The sequence below is a fragment of the Salmo trutta genome, chromosome 20 (genome assembly GCF_901001165.1).
Source record: "Salmo trutta chromosome 20, fSalTru1.1, whole genome shotgun sequence".
Lineage (NCBI taxonomy): Eukaryota > Metazoa > Chordata > Actinopteri > Salmoniformes > Salmonidae > Salmo > Salmo trutta.
This window is the reverse complement of record NC_042976.1, coordinates 15,596,713-15,617,025: the sequence shown is the minus strand read 5'-3', so window position 1 is coordinate 15,617,025 and position 20,313 is coordinate 15,596,713. Positions and strand designations below refer to the sequence as shown.

The 20,313-nt window shown below is 42.8% G+C and overlaps 1 protein-coding gene across 1 annotated transcript in view; it reads right to left on the bottom strand.

The window, feature by feature from the left end:
• The window catches only part of LOC115155617 (uncharacterized), a 66,455-nt gene that overhangs the window by 15,323 nt on the left and 30,819 nt on the right, over nucleotides 1-20,313 (bottom strand). The window contains exons 3-4 of the mRNA XM_029702400.1: nucleotides 8,746-10,021; nucleotides 7,878-8,253 (exon numbers count right to left, since the gene is read on the bottom strand). Coding sequence (XP_029558260.1) covers nucleotides 7,878-8,253; nucleotides 8,746-9,991 — 1,622 coding nt within the window. The 5' untranslated portion in view covers nucleotides 9,992-10,021. The remainder of the gene's footprint in view (nucleotides 1-7,877; nucleotides 8,254-8,745; nucleotides 10,022-20,313) is intronic.

Genomic DNA, 20,313 nt, shown 5'->3' with positions numbered 1-20,313 from the left:
CATTCGCAACACTCACTAGTAGTTCTGAAGTCTTTAAAATGCAACAAAGCAACAAAAAAGAACTCTGCCCGCAAATCTTCAGATGGTGCAGGTGCCAGGGGCTACACGGAATAATGAACATGCTCCTTCTTTAGGTTTGCATCCCAAATGGCACCCTATTTCCTATATAGTGCACTACTCTATATCAAGGCCCATAGGGCTCTGGTTAAAAGTACTGCACTATGGAGGGAATGCGTAGGGAGCCATTTGCGACGCAGCTTAGAAAGAGGCAATAAAACAGACGCCTCTGCCGGCGTTTCCTTCCAGTTGGAATAACTGTCATTAAAATCTTTCCTTACAGATATTACCTGTCCGCCTGTGTGATGCATTTGGGATAATACCCTGGAACTTAATTTATTAGCCTACAGACTGTGTATATCACATGTCCCTGCCTGCGGTACAATGTGACATTGAAATTAGTATATAGTCGCCATAGAGTGCATTCGCAAAGCTTTCAGACCACTTGACTTTTTCCACATTTTGTTACGTTACAGCCTTATTCTAAAATGGATTACATTTTTCCTCATCAATCTACACAAAATACCCCATAATGACAAATCGAAAAGAGGTTTTTAGAACTTTTTGCAAATGTATTACAAATAAAAAACAGAAATACCTTATTTACTTAAGTATTCAAACCCTTTGCTATGAGACTCGAAATTGACCTCAGGTGCATCTTGTTTCCATTGATCATCCTTGAGATGTTTCTACAACTTGATTGGAGTCCACCTGTGGTAAATTCAATTGATTGGACATGATTTGGAAAGGCACACACCTGTCTATATAAGGTCTCACAGTTGATAGTGCAGGTCAGTGCAAAAACCAAGCCATGAGGTCGAAGGAATTGTCCGTAGAGCTCCGAGACAGGATTGTGTCGAGGCACAGATCTGGGGAAGAGTACCCGAAAATGTCTGCACCATTGAAGGTCCCCAAGAACACAGTGGCCTGCATCATTCTTAAATGGAAGAAGTTTGGAACCACCTAGACTCTTCTTAGAGTTGGCCGCCTGGCCAAACTGAACAATTGGGGGAGAAGGGCCTTGGTCAGGGAGGTCACTCTGACAGAGCTCCAGAGTTCCTCTGTGGAGAAGGGAGAACCTTCCAGAAGGACAATCATCTCCACCAATAAGGCCTTTATGGTAGAGTGGCCAGACGGAAGCCACTCCTAGCCCGCTTAGAGTTTGCCAAAAGGCACCAAAAGCACTCTGGTTTGATGATCCCAAGATTGAACTCTTTGGCCTGAATGCCAAGCGTCACGTCTGGAGGAAACCTGCCACCATCCCTACAGTGAAGCATGGTGGGGGTAGCATCATGCTGTGTAGATGTTTTTCAGAGACTGGGACACTTGTCAGGATCGAGGCAAAGATGAACGGAGCAAAGTACAGAGAGATCCTTGATGTAAACCTGCTCCAGAGCGCTCAGGACCTCAGACTGGAGAGAAGGTACACCTTCCAACAGGACAATGACCCTAAGCACACAGCCAAGACAATGCAAGAGAGGCTTCGGGACAAGTCTCTGAATGTCCTTGAGTGGCCCAGCCAGAGCCCAGACTTGAACCCGATCTAACATTTCTGGAGAGACCTGAATATAGCTGTGTAGCAACGCTCCCCATTCAACTTGATAGAGCTTGAGAGGATCTGCAGAAAAGATGGAAGAAACTTCGCAAATACAGGTGTACCAAGCTTGTAGCGTCATACCCAAGAGGACTTGAGGCTGTGATCGCTGTCAAAGGTGCTTCAACAAAGTTCTGAGTAAAGGGTCTGAATATTTATGTAAATTTGATATTTAAGGTTTTTGCAAACATTTCTAAAAACCTGTTTTTGCTTTGTCATTATGTGGTATTGTGAGAGGAAAAATGTAATCCTTTTTAGAATAAGGCTGTAACGTAACAAAATGTGGAAAAAGTCAAGGGGTCTGAATACTTCCGAATGCAGTGTATAGCCATCATATATACTGTATGTTTGTATGAATCCATATATTCTAAATATATTACTGGGCCTAATCAATCTCTCTATTGATGTTTAAATATGAAAGTCCCTGTTAGGCGAAAATAGGACATTAAAACCATAACGTGTGTATTTGTCATTAGGAAAGAGAGAGCCCAGAGCTTAAGCACACCCAAGAGCAGTGTTCCAGAGCTTCCTGTTAATAGATCCCTGCTGCACCACCCCATCAGGTGTATACTACAGTATAATACATGGGAATAGCATTGGAATTGCCTGGTGAAAAAGCCATCAGACTAGCCACAGTTCGATAGCATCATGATTGCAAGCCTGTATGGGACACTGAGGAGCGCTAACACAAAGACTTGTTTAGTGGAGTCAAGAGAGACTGAGACTGGTTAAAACTAGACCCTTGGAGTGCATGCATAGCATTAGAAAATTACACATTTTTAATGACCAACTTGATGCTATTAAAGGTCAAATTAAAACCTACTAAGAATATATTGTATGAACATACTGTATATTTGAACTTAATAGCCTACATACATGTATTAAACCCCTTGGTAATAGCTACCTCATAAATTCTAGCAATTCATAAGCAGCATGGGGATGAGAAACTGTTAAACATCCCCCTGTCCCCTGTCCCCTGGGACCTGTCCTCTGTCTTCTGTCCCCTCTCCTGTGCTCTGTCCCCTGTACTCTTTCCCCTGTTCCCTGTCCTCTGTTCCCTGTCCTCTGTTCCCTGTCCTCTGTCTTCTGTCCCCTCTCCTGTGCTCTGTCCCCTGTACTCTTTCCCCTGTTCCCTGTCCTCTGTTCCCTGTCCTCTGTCTTCTGTCCACTCTCCTGTGCTCTGTCCCCTGTACTCTTTCCCCTGTTCCCTGTCCTCTGTTCCCTGTCCTCTGTCTTCTGTCCACTCTCCTGTGCTCTGTCCCCTGTACTCTTTCCCCTGTTCCCTGTCCTCTGTTCCCTGTCCTCTGTCTTCTGTCCACTCTCCTGTGCTCTGTCCCCTGTACTCTTTCCCCTGTTCCCTGTCCTTTGTTCCCTGTCCTCTGTCTTCTGTCCCCTCTCCTGTGCTGTCCCCTGTACTCTTTCCCCCGTTCCCTGTCCTTTGTTCCCTGTCCTTTGTTCCCTGTCCTCTGTCTTCTGTCCCCTCTCCTGTGCTCTGTCCCCTGTACTCTTTCCCCCGTTCCCTGTCCTTTGTTCCCTGTCCTCTGTCTTCTGTCCCCTCTCCTGTGCTCTGTCCCCTGTACTCTTTCCCCCGTTCCCTGTCCTTTGTTCCCTGTCCTCTGTCTTCTGTCCACTCTCCTGTGCTCTGTCCCCTGTCCTCTGTCACCTGTCCTCTGTCCCCAGGTCCCATGTTCGACATGTGTGAGGAGTGTCATTTTTGAAAGTGTGTCACACAGCTTTCCTGTCTGGCGAAACTAGCACCTGCAGTATATCGTCTGTGGTATCATGCAACTCAGTCTACAGTCAGTATGATCCATCATCACCCCTAGCACTGTCTGACTCTGCAGACAGAGGTGACAGACACAGTGATATCTATGGGTGAGAGGTGACAGACACAGTGATATTTATGGGTGAGAGGTGACAGACACAGTGATATATATGGGTGAGAGGTGACAGACACAGTGATATTTATGGGTGAGAGGTGACAGACACAGTGATATTTATGGGTGAGAGGTGACAGACACAGTGATATTTATGGGTGAGAGGTGACAGACACAGTGATATATATGGGTGAGAGGTGACAGACACAGTGATATCTATGGGTGAGAGGTGATGGACATAGTGATATCTATGGGTGAGAGGTGACAGACACAGTGATATCTATGGGTGAGAGGTGACAGACACAGTGATATCTATGGGTGAGAGGTGACAGACACAGTGATATCTATGGGTGAGAGGTGACAGACACAGTGATATCTATGGGTAAGAGGTGACAGACACAGTAATATTTATGGGTGAGAGGTGACAGACACAGTGATATCTATGGGTAAGAGGTGACAGACACAGTGATATCTATGGGTGAGAGGTGACAGACACAGTGATATTTATGGGTGAGAGGTGACAGACACAGTGATATATATGGGTGAGAGGTGACGGACATAGTGATATCTATGGGTGAGAGGTGACAGACACAGTGATATCTATGGGTGAGAGGTGACAGACATAGTGATATCTATGGGTGAGAGGTGACGGACATAGTGATATCTATGGGTGAGAGGTGACAGACACAGTGATATCTATGGGTGAGAGGTGACAGACACAGTGATATCTATGGGTGAGAGGTGACAGACACAGTGATATCTATGGGTGAGAGGTGACAGACACAGTGATATCTATGGGTAAGAGGTGACAGACACAGTGATATTTATGGGTGAGAGGTGACAGACACAGTGATATCTATGGGTAAGAAGTGACAGACACAGTGATATCTATGGGTGAGAGGTGACAGACACAGTGATATCTATGGGTGAGAGGTGACAGACACAGTGATATCTATGGGTAAGAGGTGACAGACACAGTGATATCTATGGGTGAGAGGTGACAGACACAGTGATATCTATGGGTGAGAGGTGACAGACACAGTGATATCTATGGGTGAGAGGTGACAGACACAGTGATATCTATGGGTGAGAGGTGACAGACACAGTGATATCTATGGGTAAGAGGTGACAGACACAGTGATATATATGGGTGAGAGGTGACAGACACAGTGATATCTATGGGTGAGAGGTGACAGACACAGTGATATCTATGGGTGAGAGGTGACAGACACAGTGATATCTTTGGGTGAGAGGTGACAGACATAGTGATATCTATGGGTGAAAGGTGACAGACACAGTGATATCTTTGGGTGAGAGGTGACAGACACAGTGATATATATGGGTGAGAGGTGACAGACACAGTGATATCTATGGGTAAGAGGTGACAGACACAGTGATATATATGGGTGAGAGGTGACAGACACAGTGATATATATGGGTGAGAGGTGACAGACACAGTGATATCTATGGGTGAAAGGTGACAGACAGTGATATCTATGGGTGACAGAAGGAGGAACAGTGGAGCAGCCTGACTGACTGTCAGGGAGGGAGCCATTTATGACACAGAAAAAGAAGAATAAAAGGCTATCCATTCCTCTCATGGTCACCACTGAAACTTACAATCCTATAACTCTTCTCTAGTATACTACACCTTGTCCTGAGCCTGTTATACACCATAAGAGACTACTACAGACATGTCTCAGAGAAAATCTTAACCGTGTCTAAAGGCCCGCATAGACTGTATGGTTTTAGCCATCCCAGACAAAATGTCCACGTCGTGTGCAAATTCTTAGGTCGTAAACGATTTTCTGACGTCTTAGCTTGTTCTATGTGACAAGCTCTCGGTCTGCTGATTAAGTACCACTACGTCTTGGCTCGTTCTATGTGACAGGCTCTAGGTCTGCTGATTAAGTACCACTACGTCTTGGCTCGTTCTATGTGACAGGCTCTAGGTCTGCTGATTAAGTACCACTACGTCTTGGCTCGTTCTATGTGACAGGCTCTAGGTCTGCTGATTAAGTACCACTACGTCTTGGCTCGTTCTATGTGACAGGCTCTAGGTCTGCTGATTAAGTAGCATTACTTCTTGGCTCGTTCTATGTGACAGGCTCTAGGTCTGCTGATTAAGTAGCATTACGTCTTGGCTCGTTCTATGTGACAGGCTCTAGGTCTGCTGATTAAGTAGCTCTATGTGCGGTCGTAGGCTCTGACAAAGTTCTGACAGTGTCAGAAATGAGCTTTTATCATGTATTGTGTCTGGTGTCACGAGCTGATCCCGGTGACTGATCAATAGGAACACAGCTAGCTCTGAGTATGCATACAATAATATGAATAATGTGAATAGTCAGATTCATATAATAGTTTGATTTAAGAGGTTACATGCTTGGCAAGAAGAACGATTTCCCAAATAATCTTGTTTACACATCTGAAATCAGGCAACTTTTGGGGATTTCGATAAATCGCAAATCCAAATAAACTTTCTACCACAACAACCGTGTTATTTTTTGGAAGCATATTTGATTCTGATTTCGGACATATACAGTTTGTATGTGAAACTTATTTATAAGATGCAAACTTTCAGTTTTTCCCGAACTCACTTCACTCGTACATAAGCACAGAGGAAGGCTTGCGCTGCTAGTGCTGGAACATGCACAGATCAAATACACCGCTGCAGTTGATGTAACCTAACACGCTGACCACACCGCTCACGTTGCAAAATAAATCTACACATACATGTTATTCAATCATTTCATCCAAACTGCTGGCGTGCGTCAATGAGCGTCTGCGTAGCCAGGCGCTAAAATAGAACTTGGTTCTATTTTTGACACTTGACGCGCTGCAAGTCCTGCCTCTCCCATCTCCTCATTGGCTTTTAGGAGCATATACCCACGTGGGTGATTGAAAGATGAACTGAGGTCCACACTCCTGTTCCGTTGGTGGTGGTAATGCACCTTAAAGTTGGAGCAGAGGACCTTGTGCATTTCAGGTAAAATAACAACCCAATGTTTATATCCCAGGACAAATGAGCTAGCAACAGCAAGCTAGCTAGCTAAATTGCCATAAATGTTTCATGTGATTTGACCTGTCCCCAAATTAATATAGTTGGTTCAGAGTTCATTTTGATAATTCAACCTGCATGTCCTGATCGCGTCTGGTGTGAATGGACAAAATCAACATGCGTACGATGGTGCACACAGACGCACGCGTGTGGTCTAGTCAGCATGTAAGTCAACGAAGCATATGTCGGCTGACATAGCCTCACAAGCCAATCGCAGAATGTGACAACAGAACTGAAGCAAATCGTACAATCTGGCCAGGTTGATATCAAGATTTTAATTTGGTAACATCGCACAGTGTGACATGTAATAATGGTAAAAGAGTGAATCCGATGAACAGTGTGGGAAGGCCTTGAGGCGACACGTGCCTGTCTGAGTCTGAGTGAATGCTACATTGTCAGACTATGAACGATGCCAAATCAGGCTCTACATTTCTCCTTGATATGCCTAACCACACCAGACTGGAGGCTTCATCTGTTTAGCAAACAGTATGCCTAAACCAGCTGCCACAGTGAGAGGGGGAGGAGGAGGGTGGCAGTGCCAACCTGAAGTGCCAACCAGCTGTCCTGTGACTGTGAGCCTATGGAGCAGGCCTGGGTTCAAACTGTATTTTAATTCTTTCAAATACTTTATCCGTCCTTGTTGGAACTTCCCTGGCGCAATGGAAGCAATGAATAGTCCCAAAAGTGCACAACCTATCCATCTGGCATTCCAGGCAGGCTCAAGACAAACACTCAAAGTATGTGAAAGATTACAATTCCTATTTGAACCCAGTTGGGTCTGCTACGGAGATGATGTGTCAGACTGGAGACGGGAGACCCTGGCACAGCCACAACAGTCTCCTCTGGTAGCCAATCCTGTTAACTGTAACAGCTGTTCATAATAAGCTGTGATAAATCAATAACAACACTAACACTAATGTCACCGTTGAAGAAAACCACTACAGCACACGCCAATGGATCCAATTTTAACATCAAAGAGCAGAAGCGGGCTACAAAGCAAGCTTTTTGGCAAAAGCATGTGCATCCATCTTAAATGAAAACTAGAAGTACATTAACTGGTAAATTTAGTGTTTAATATTCTAGTTTTCTTTTCTTGTTAATGATCTCTTTACATGGCTAAGGTCCAATTGAAATTCAATTAGCTTTGGCTTTCATCTTAGTAAGCACATACAGTAGCTTCCACAAAGCAATAAGGCAAACTGTAACGACTGAATCCCATTGATGATCCAATGAATGATGGGTCTCCCCCCAGCCCCTTCATCTTCACCTTTACCTTCAACTGCTTACTAACCTCTTCTTGATGAGGTCCAGGGCGGAGCCGATGAACCCATCCTTCATCTTGTAGATCTTGGCTCCATAGCTGGAGAGGTCAGTACTGTCCAGGAGCAGGGCTGGGCAGCAGCTGGAGGGGCCCTCTGCACTCTCCCTGTGTGGAGGGAAGGGGACCAGGGAGGCCCGAGGCACACTGAGCCCCACATTAGGCCTGCTGTCCTGGGCCTGGGTATGATACATGGTCCCCTTTCCCTGGGTCTTACTGGAGGGCTGGAGGGGAGAGCGGGGAGTAGGGCCTGTGCATATAGCTTTGTTAGAGACTGTGGTCTGAATGTTGGCTTTTAGCTGGGGAGTAGGGCCAGTGAAGATGGGAGAGGATGAGTGCAAAGTGCTGGCTGTGGGAGTCAGCTCCACTAACATCACACTCCCCTCTCCACTGCTGTATGCTGGGGGAGCCACAGGGGAGTCACTCTGCATGGCCTCTCCACTGCTGCCTCTCCTCTCCCCGCTCCCCCTCTCTCCACTGCTGCCTCTCCTCTCCCCACTCCCCCTCTCCACCCTCTCTCCCCTGCTGCCTCTCCTCTCCCCACTCCCCCTCTCCTCCCTCTCTCCACTGCCTCTCCTCTCCCCGCTCCCCCTCTCCTCCCTCTCTCCACTGCCTCTCCTCTTCCCACTCCCCCTCTCCTCCCTCTCTTCATTGCCCCTTCTCTCCCCGCTCCCCCTCTCCTCCCTCTCTTCACTGCCCCTTCTCTCCCCGCTCCCCCTCTCCTCCCTCTCTTCACTGCCTCTCCTCTCCTCGCTCTCCCTCTCCTCCTCCTGAGAGGACTGAGAGTCTCGCCGTCCCAATGGGGCTGTCTGAGTCTTACAGTCTCTGCCTGTCCCTGGGCTCTGGCTGCCTGTACTAGTCTCTGGCTGTTGGTCTATAGTTGTTACTGTAGTAGCATTACTGCTCTCTGTCTGTCCACTCTCTCCCTCTCTCTGTCTCATCCTCTTAAACTCCTTGAAGGTAGGGATGTGCAGGCGGCCCATAGGGGGCCTCTTACGCTCGGCTATGAGCTCAGCACTACTTCCAGTGACAGAGATGGACTCGGTGGTGAAGGACATGGCCATGTCTGGGGTCTGAGGGGCCTCCAGGGAGGCATGGAGGGCCAGGTTTGGGGTGCTGTTCTGCCGCCGGAGCTGAAGGCGTCTCAGAACCTCCTGCTTGATTTCCTCAGGGCTGGTGAGGTGCCGGACATACAGGGGTCTCCCAACGTACCTCTGGTGGGGGGATGAGTCCCTCTCTGAGCACCCCCTCAGGATGGGAGTGGTACTGCCTGGGGTTACCTGAGGTCGAAGAGGCTTCAGGGGTTCCGCTGCCGATCGGGCGCTTTGGAGGCGGAGCTTCTCCCTTAGCCCCTTCCTGCCGTTGGTGGTAGCGTTCACCCCCCAGTCATCTGTGCCGGGGAACAGCCACTGGGGGAAGAGGGGCAGCTCCTTCCTACCCAACCTCCCCAGACCCCTCCCCAGGCGGGGGTGGGGGTAGAACGCCAGGCTCACAGGACCGTAGCCCTGGGGCCCTGTCCCCTCAGAGGGCCCATCGTACCAGTGGCTGGTGGCAGTGCAGCGGAAGATGAACCCACTGTCCACACTGCCCCTGTAGGTGGCACAATACGGGGAACAGTAGAGGCCTGGTTCAGACACAGAATTACTCCAGTTCAAGTTCTCCATGCTGCGGTAGAGTCGAGTTCCACAGCCTTGGTTCATGTTCCAACAGGGCCCTGGGTCCAGCCCCAGGCCTGACCCTAACTCCAGCCCAGAGTCAGGACCCCTGGGTAGGGGCTGCACACTGTTGGTGGAGCAGTACCGGAGCCCCAGGTTAGTGAGCAATGCACTGCTGTTAGACCGGGGTATGAAGGGGCACTGGCCAGGGTAGGGCGGGTAGGGGGGTACACTGTGGCCTCTGAAGCCAGAGAGGGGTTGGGGCAGGGGGAAGTCAGTGAGGCTGAGGCAGGGCTCCAGATCCATGGTGAGACCAGCGGTGCAGGTGTAGCCTGCGAGGCCGTGGCCTTGGCTGGGGGAGCAGCCCGCTGAGGGGTAGTCACATGGTGGAGGGGCCTTCACGTCCGGCATGGCTGCAGTATGAGCCACCATAATTCAGAGAGAGGCTCCGGGAAACTGGCCCTAAAGGACAGAGATGAGACACAGGGGAATGAGCTGGGAGATAGAGCACTGTCTGCAAACACACACACACACGGTCACGCACACAAGCATGTGCACTCACACACAGACACACACACTGTCACAGTGCATCTATACGTGAGCTGTACTAAAACATTTCAGGAGTTGAATTTGAAGAACAAACACTGAGGGTTGTTGAGATAATCCTGGAAATGACAAATCCATTCCATACAGTACATACAGTACATACAGTACATACAGTATATAGAGTACATACAGTATATACAGTATATACAGTACATACAGTACATACAGTATATACAGTATATACAGTACATACAGTACATACAGTACATACAGTACATACAGTGCATGTCATGAATGAGATTGCCATTCTTTTAGATTACATTTTGATTTTAGCTTCATGTTTGAGCTTCTTTGAGATGTTGATACTGTGGTTTTAGCCATGTGACAATCAACCATCAAAGAAAATATGACAATATGGCACCAGGACAATGATACCAGAACAATATGACACTAGGACAATTATACTAGGACAATTATACTAGGACAATTATACTAGGACAATTTGACCCTTGGACAATATGACACTAGGACAATATGACACTAGGACAATATGACACTAGGACAATATGGCACTAGGACAATATGGCACTAGGACAATATGGCACTAGGACAATTATACTAGGACAATATGACACTAGGACAATATGACACTAGGACAATGTGGCACTAGGACAATATGACACTAGGACAATATGGCACTAGGACAATATGACACTAGGACAATATGACACTAGGACAATATGACACTAGGACAATGTGGCACTAGGACAATATGACACTAGGACAATATGACACTAGGACAAAGTGGCACTAGGACAATATGACACTAGGACAATATGACACTAAGACAATTATACTAGGACAATATGACACTAGGACAATGTGGCACTAGGACAATATGACACTAGGACAATTATACTAGGACAATATGACACTAGGACAATTATACTAGGACAATATGACACTAGGACAATTATACTAGGACAATATGACACTAGGACAATATGGGACTAGGACAATTATACTAGGACAATATGACACTAGGACAATTATACTAGGACAATATGACACTTGGACAATATGACACTAGGACAATATGACACTAGGACAATATGACACTAGGACAATTATACTAGGACAATATGATACTTGGACAATATGACACTAGGACAATATGACACTAGGACAATATGACACTAGGACAATTATACTAGCACAATATGACACTTGGACAATATGACACTAGGACAATTATACTAGGACAATATGACACTTGGACAATATGACACTAGGACAATATGACACTTGGACAATATGACACTAGGACAATATGGCACTAGGACAATATGACACTAGGACAATATGACACTAGGACAATATGGCACAAGGACAATATGACACTAGGACAATATGACACTAGGACAATATGACACTAGGACAATGTGGCACTAGGACAATATGACACTAGGACAATATGACACTAGGACAAAGTGGCACTAGGACAATATGACACTAGGACAATATGACACTAGGACAATTATACTAGGACAATATGACACTAGGACAATGTGGCACTAGGACAATATGACACTAGGACAATTATACTAGGACAATATGACACTAGGACAATTATACTAGGACAATATGACACTAGGACAATTATACTAGGACAATATGACACTAGGACAATATGGGACTAGGACAATTATACTAGGACAATATGACACTAGGACAATTATACTAGGACAATATGACACTTGGACAATATGACACTAGGACAATATGACACTAGGACAATATGACACTAGGACAATATGACACTAGGACAATTATACTAGGACAATATGACGCTTGGACAATATGACACTAGGACAATATGACACTAGGACAATATGACACTAGGACAATTATACTAGGACAATATGACACTTGGACAATATGACACTAGGACAATTATACTAGGACAATATGACACTTGGACAATATGACACTAGGCCAATAGACACTTGGACAATATGACACTAGGACAATCTGCACGTAGGACAATATGACACTAGGACAATATGACACTAGGAACAATATGACACTAGGAACAATTATATAGGACAGATGAACTCGGGAAATATACTAGGACAATTATGACATAGGACACTACACTAGGACAATATGACACTAGGACAATATGGCACTAGGACAACATGGCACTAGGACAATATGGCACTAGGACAATATGACACTAGGACAATTATACTAGGACAATATGACACTAGGACAATATGACACTAGGACAATTATACTAGGACAATATGACACTAGGACAATGTGACACTAGGACAATATGACACTAGGACAATATGACACTAGGACAATATGACACTAGGACAATGTGACACTAGGACAATATGACACTAGGACAATTATACTTGGACAATATGACACTAGGACAATATGACACTAGGACAATATGGCACTAGGACAATATGACACTAGGACAATATGACACTAGGACAATATGACACTAGGACAATGTGGCACTAGGACAATATGACACTAGGACAATATGACACTAGGACAAAGTGGCACTAGGACAATATGACACTAGGACAATATGACACTAGGACAATTATACTAGGACAATATGACACTAGGACAATGTGGCACTAGGACAATATGACACTAGGACAATTATACTAGGACAATATGACACTAGGACAATTATACTAGGACAATATGACACTAGGACAATATCGGACTAGGACAATTATACTAGGACAATATGACACTAGGACAATTATACTAGGACAATATGACACTTGGACAATATGACACTAGGATAATATGACACTAGGACAATATGACACTAGGACAATATGACACTAGGACAATTATACTAGGACAATATGACACTTGGACAATATGACACTAGGACAATATGACACTAGGACAATATGACACTAGGACAATTATACTAGGACAATATGACACTTGGACAATATGACACTAGGACAATTATACTAGGACAATATGACACTTGGACAATTTGACACTAGGACAATATGACACTTGGACAATATGACACTAGGACAATATGGCACTAGGACAATATGACACTAGGACAATATGACACTAGGACAATTATACTAGGACAATATGACACTAGGACAATTATACTAGGACAATATGACACTAGGACAATATGGCACTAGGACAATATGGCACTAGGACAATATGACACTAGGACAATTATACTAGGACAATATGACACTAGGACAATATGACACTAGGACAATTATACTAGGACAATATGACACTAGGACAATGTGACACTAGGACAATATGACACTAGGACAATATGACACTAGGACAATGTGACACTAGGACAATATGACACTAGGACAATTATACTAGGACAATATGACACTAGGACAATATGACACTAGGACAATATGGCACTAGGACAATATGACACTAGGACAATATGACACTAGGACAATGTGACACTAGGACAATATGACACTAGGACAATTATCCTAGGACAATATGACACTAGGACAATATGACACTAGGACAATATGGCACTAGGACAATATGACACTAGGACAATATGACACTAGGACAATATGGCACTAGGACAATGTGGCACTAGGACAATATGACACTAGGACAATTATACTAGGACAATATGACACTAGGACAATATGGGACTAGGACAATTATACTAGGACAATATGACACTAGGACAATTATACTAGGACAATATGACACTAGGACAATATAGGACTAGGACAATTAAACTAGGACAATATGACACTAGGACAATTATACTAGGACAATATGACACTAGGACAATATGGCACTAGGACAATATGACACTAGGACAATATGACACTAGGACAATTATACTAGGACAATGTGACACTAGGACAATATGACACTAGGACAATTATACTAGGACAATATGACACTAGGACAATTATACTAGGACAATATGACACTAGGACAATAAGACACTAGGACAATATGACACTAGGATAATATGGCACTAGGACAATATGACACTAGGACAATATGACACTAGGACAATTACACTAGGACAATATGACATTAGGAAAATATGACACTAGGACAATATGACATTAGGACAATATGACACTAGGACAATATGACACTAGGACAATTATACTAGGACAATATGACACTAGGACAATTATGACCTAGGACATATGGCACTAGGACAATATGACACTAGGACAATTATACTAGGACAATATGACACTAGGACAATATGACACTAGGACAATATGGCACTAGGACAATATGACACTAGGACAATTATACTAGGACAATATGACACTAGGACAATATGACACTAGGACAATATGGCAATAGGACAATATGACACTAGGACAATATGACACTAGGACAAGTATACTAGGACAATATGACACTAGGACAATTATACTAGGACATATGACACTCGGACAATATGGACACTAGTGACAATGTTACCTAGGACAATATGACACTAAGGACATAGTGACACTAGACAATATGACACTAGGACAATATGACACTAGGACATATGACTATGGACAATATGACACTAGGACAATTATACTTGGACAATATGACCTAGGACAATATGCATAGGACAATATGACCAGGACATATGGCAACTAGGACAATATGACACTAGGACAATATGACACTAGGACAATATGACACTAGGACAATGTGGCACTAGGACAATATGACACTAGGACAATATGACACTAGGACAAAGTGGCACTAGGACAATATGACACTAGGACAATATGACACTAGGACAATATGACACTAGGACAATATGACACTAGGACAATGTGGCACTAGGACAATATGACACTAGGACAATTATACTAGGACAATATGACACTAGGACAATTATACTAGGACAATATGACACTAGGACAATATCGGACTAGGACAATTATACTAGGACAATATGACACTAGGACAATTATACTAGGACAATATGACACTTGGACAATATGACACTAGGATAATATGACACTAGGACAATATGACACTAGGACAATATGACACTAGGACAATTATACTAGGACAATATGACACTTGGACAATATGACACTAGGACAATATGACACTAGGACAATATGACACTAGGACAATTATACTAGGACAATATGACACTTGGACAATATGACACTAGGACAATTATACTAGGACAATATGACACTTGGACAATTTGACACTAGGACAATATGACACTTGGACAATATGACACTAGGACAATATGGCACTAGGACAATATGACACTAGGACAATATGACACTAGGACAATATGACACTAGGACAATTATACTAGGACAATATGGCACTAGGACAATATGGCACTAGGACAATATGGCACTAGGACAATATGACACTAGGACAATTATACTAGGACAATATGACACTAGGACAATATGACACTAGGACAATTATACTAGGACAATATGACACTAGGACAATGTGACACTAGGACAATATGACACTAGGACAATATGACACTAGGACAATGTGACACTAGGACAATATGACACTAGGACAATTATACTAGGACAATATGACACTAGGACAATATGACACTAGGACAATATGGCACTAGGACAATATGACACTAGGACAATATGACACTAGGACAATGTGACACTAGGACAATATGACACTAGGACAATTATCCTAGGACAATATGACACTAGGACAATATGACACTAGGACAATATGGCACTAGGACAATATGACACTAGGACAATATGACACTAGGACAATATGGCACTAGGACAATGTGGCACTAGGACAATATGACACTAGGACAATTATACTAGGACAATATGACACTAGGACAATATGGGACTAGGACAATTATACTAGGACAATATGACACTAGGACAATTATACTAGGACAATATGACACTAGGACAATATGACACTAGGACAATATGGCAATAGGACAATATGACACTAGGACAATATGACACTAGGACAAGTATACTAGGACAATATGACACTAGGACAATTATACTAGGACAATATGACACTAGGACAATATGACACTAGGACAATTATACTAGGACAATATGACACAAGGACAATGTGACACTAGGACAATATGACACTAGGACAATATGACACTAGGACAATATGACACTAGGACAATATGACACTAGGACAATTATACTTGGACAATATGACACTAGGACAATATGACACTAGGACAATATGACACTAGGACAATATGGCACTAGGACAATATGACACTAGGACAATATGACACTAGGACAATATGACACTAGGACAATGTGGCACTAGGACAATATGACACTAGGACAATATGACACTAGGACAAAGTGGCACTAGGACAATATGACACTAGGACAATATGACACTAGGACAATTATACTAGGACAATATGACACTAGGACAATGTGGCACTAGGACAATATGACACTTGGACAATATGACACTTGGACAATATGACACTAGGATAATATGACACTAGGACAATATGACACTAGGACAATATGACACTAGGACAATTATACTAGGACAATATGACACTTGGACAATATGACACTAGGACAATATGACACTAGGACATATGACACTAGGACAATTATACTAGGACAATATGACACTTGGACATATGACACTAGGACAATTATACTAGGACAATATGACACTTGGACAATTTGACACTAGGACAATATGACACTTGGACAATATGACACTAGGACAATATGGCACTAGGACAATATGACACTAGGACAATATGACACTAGGACAATTATACTAGGACAATATGACACTAGGACAATTATACTAGGACAATATGACACTAGGACAATATGGCACTAGGACAATATGGCACTAGGACAATATGACACTAGGACAATTATACTAGGACAATATGACACTAGGACAATATGACACTAGGACAATTATACTAGGACAATATGACACTAGGACAATGTGACACTAGGACAATATGACACTAGGACAATATGACACTAGGACAATGTGACACTAGGACAATATGACACTAGGACAATTATACTAGGACAATATGACACTAGGACAATATGACACTAGGACAATATGGCACTAGGACAATATGACACTAGGACAATATGACACTAGGACAATGTGACACTAGGACAATATGACACTAGGACAATTATCCTAGGACAATATGACACTAGGACAATATGACACTAGGACAATATGGCACTAGGACAATATGACACTAGGACAATATGACACTAGGACAATATGGCACTAGGACAATGTGGCACTAGGCAATATGACACTAGGACATTATACTAGGACAATATGACACTAGGACAATATGGGACTAGGACAATTATACTAGGACAATATGACACTAGGACAATTATACTAGGACAATATGACACTAGGACAATATAGGACTAGGACAATTAAACTAGGACAATATGACACTAGGACAATTATACTAGGACAATATGACACTAGGACAATATGGCACTAGGACAATATGACACTAGGACAATATGACACTAGGACAATTATACTAGGACAATGTGACACTAGGACAATATGACACTAGGACAATTATACTAGGACAATATGACACTAGGACAATTATACTAGGACAATATGACACTAGGACAATAAGACACTAGGACAATATGACACTAGGATAATATGGCACTAGGACAATATGACACTAGGACAATATGACACTAGGACAATTACACTAGGACAATATGACATTAGGAAAATATGACACTAGGACAATATGACATTAGGACAATATGACACTAGGACAATATGACACTAGGACAATTATACTAGGACAATATGACACTAGGACAATATGACATTAGGACAATATGGCACTAGGACAATATGACACTAGGACAATTATACTAGGACAATATGACACTAGGACAATATGACACTAGGACAATATGGCACTAGGACAATATGACACTAGGACAATTATACTAGGACAATATGACATTAGGACAATATGACACTAGGACAATATGACACTAGGACAATATGGCAATAGGACAATATGACACTAGGACAATATGACACTAGGACAAGTATACTAGGACAATATGACACTAGGACAATTATACTAGGACAATATGACACTAGGACAATATGACACTAGGACAATTATACTAGGACAATATGACACAAGGACAATGTGACACTAGGACAATATGACACTAGGACAATATGACACTAGGACAATATGACACTAGGACAATATGACACTAGGACAATATACTTGGACAATATGACACTAGGACAATATGACACTAGGACAATATGACACTAGGACAATATGGCACTAGGACAATATGACACTAGGACAATATGACACTAGGACAATGTGGCACTAGGACAATATGACACTAGGACAATATGACACTAGGACAAAGTGGCACTAGGACAATATGACACTAGGACAATTATACTAGGACAATATGACACTAGGACAATATGACACTAGGACAATTATACTAGGACAATATGACACTAGGACAATTATACTAGGACAATATGACACTAGGACAATAATACTAGGACAATTATACTAGGACAATATGACACTAGGACAAGTATACTAGGACAATATGACACTTGACAATATGACACTAGGATAATAGACACTAGGACAATATGACACTAGGACAATATGACACTAGACAGATTATACTAGGACAATATGACACTTGGACAATATGGACACTAGGACAATATGACACTAGGACAATATGACACTAGGACAATTATACTAGGACAATATGACACTTGGACAATTGACACAGGACAATTATACTAGGACATATGACACTTGGGACAATATGACACTAGGACAATATGACACTTGGACAATATGACACTAGGACAATATGGCACTAGGACAATATGACACTAGGACAATATGACACTAGGACAATATGACACTAGGACAATTATACTAGGGACAATATGGCACTAGGGACAATATGGTGCACTGACAATATGACACTAGGACAATATGACACTAGGACAATTATACTAGGACATATGACACTAGGACAATATGACACTAGGACAATTATACTAGGACAATATGACACTAGGACAATGTGACACTAGGACAATATGACACTAGGACAATATGACACTAGGACAATGTGACACTAGGACAATATGACACTAGGACAATTATACTAGGACAATATGACACTAGGACAATATGACACTAGGACAATATGGCACTAGGACAATATGACACTAGGACAATATGACACTAGGACAATGTGACACTAGGACAATATGACACTAGGACAATTATGCCTAGGACAATATGAACACCAGGACAATATGAACACCAGGACAATATGAACACCAGGACAATATGAACACCAGGACATATGAACACCAGGACAATATGGCACTAGGACAATGTGGCACTAGGACAATATGAACACTAGGACAATTATACTAGGACAATTACACTAGGACAATATGGGACTAGGACAATTATACTAGACAATATGACACTAGGACAATTATACTAGGACAATATGACACTAGGACAATATGACACTAGGACAATATGGCCATAGGACAATATGACACTAGGACAATATGACACTAGGACAAGTATACTAGGACAATATGACACTTGGACAATTATACTAGGGGACATATGACACTAGGACAATATGACACTAGGACATTATACTAGGACAAATATGGACACAAGGACATGTGGGACACTGAGGACAATATGACACTAGGACAATATGACACTAGGACAATTAACGTGGAAATTATGACACTAGGACAATATGACCTAGGACAATATGACACTAGGACATATGGCACTAGACAATATGACACTAGACAATATGACACTAGGACAATATGACACTAGGACAATATGACTAGGACAATATGACACTAGGACAAATATGGCACTAGGACAATAGTGACACTAAGGACAATATGACACTAGGACAATATGACACTAGGACAATGTGGCACTAGGACAATATGACACTAGGACAATATGACACTAGGACAAAGTGGCACTAGGACAATATGACACTAGGACAATATGACACTAGGACAATTATACTAGGACAATATGACACTAGGACAATGTGGCACTAGGA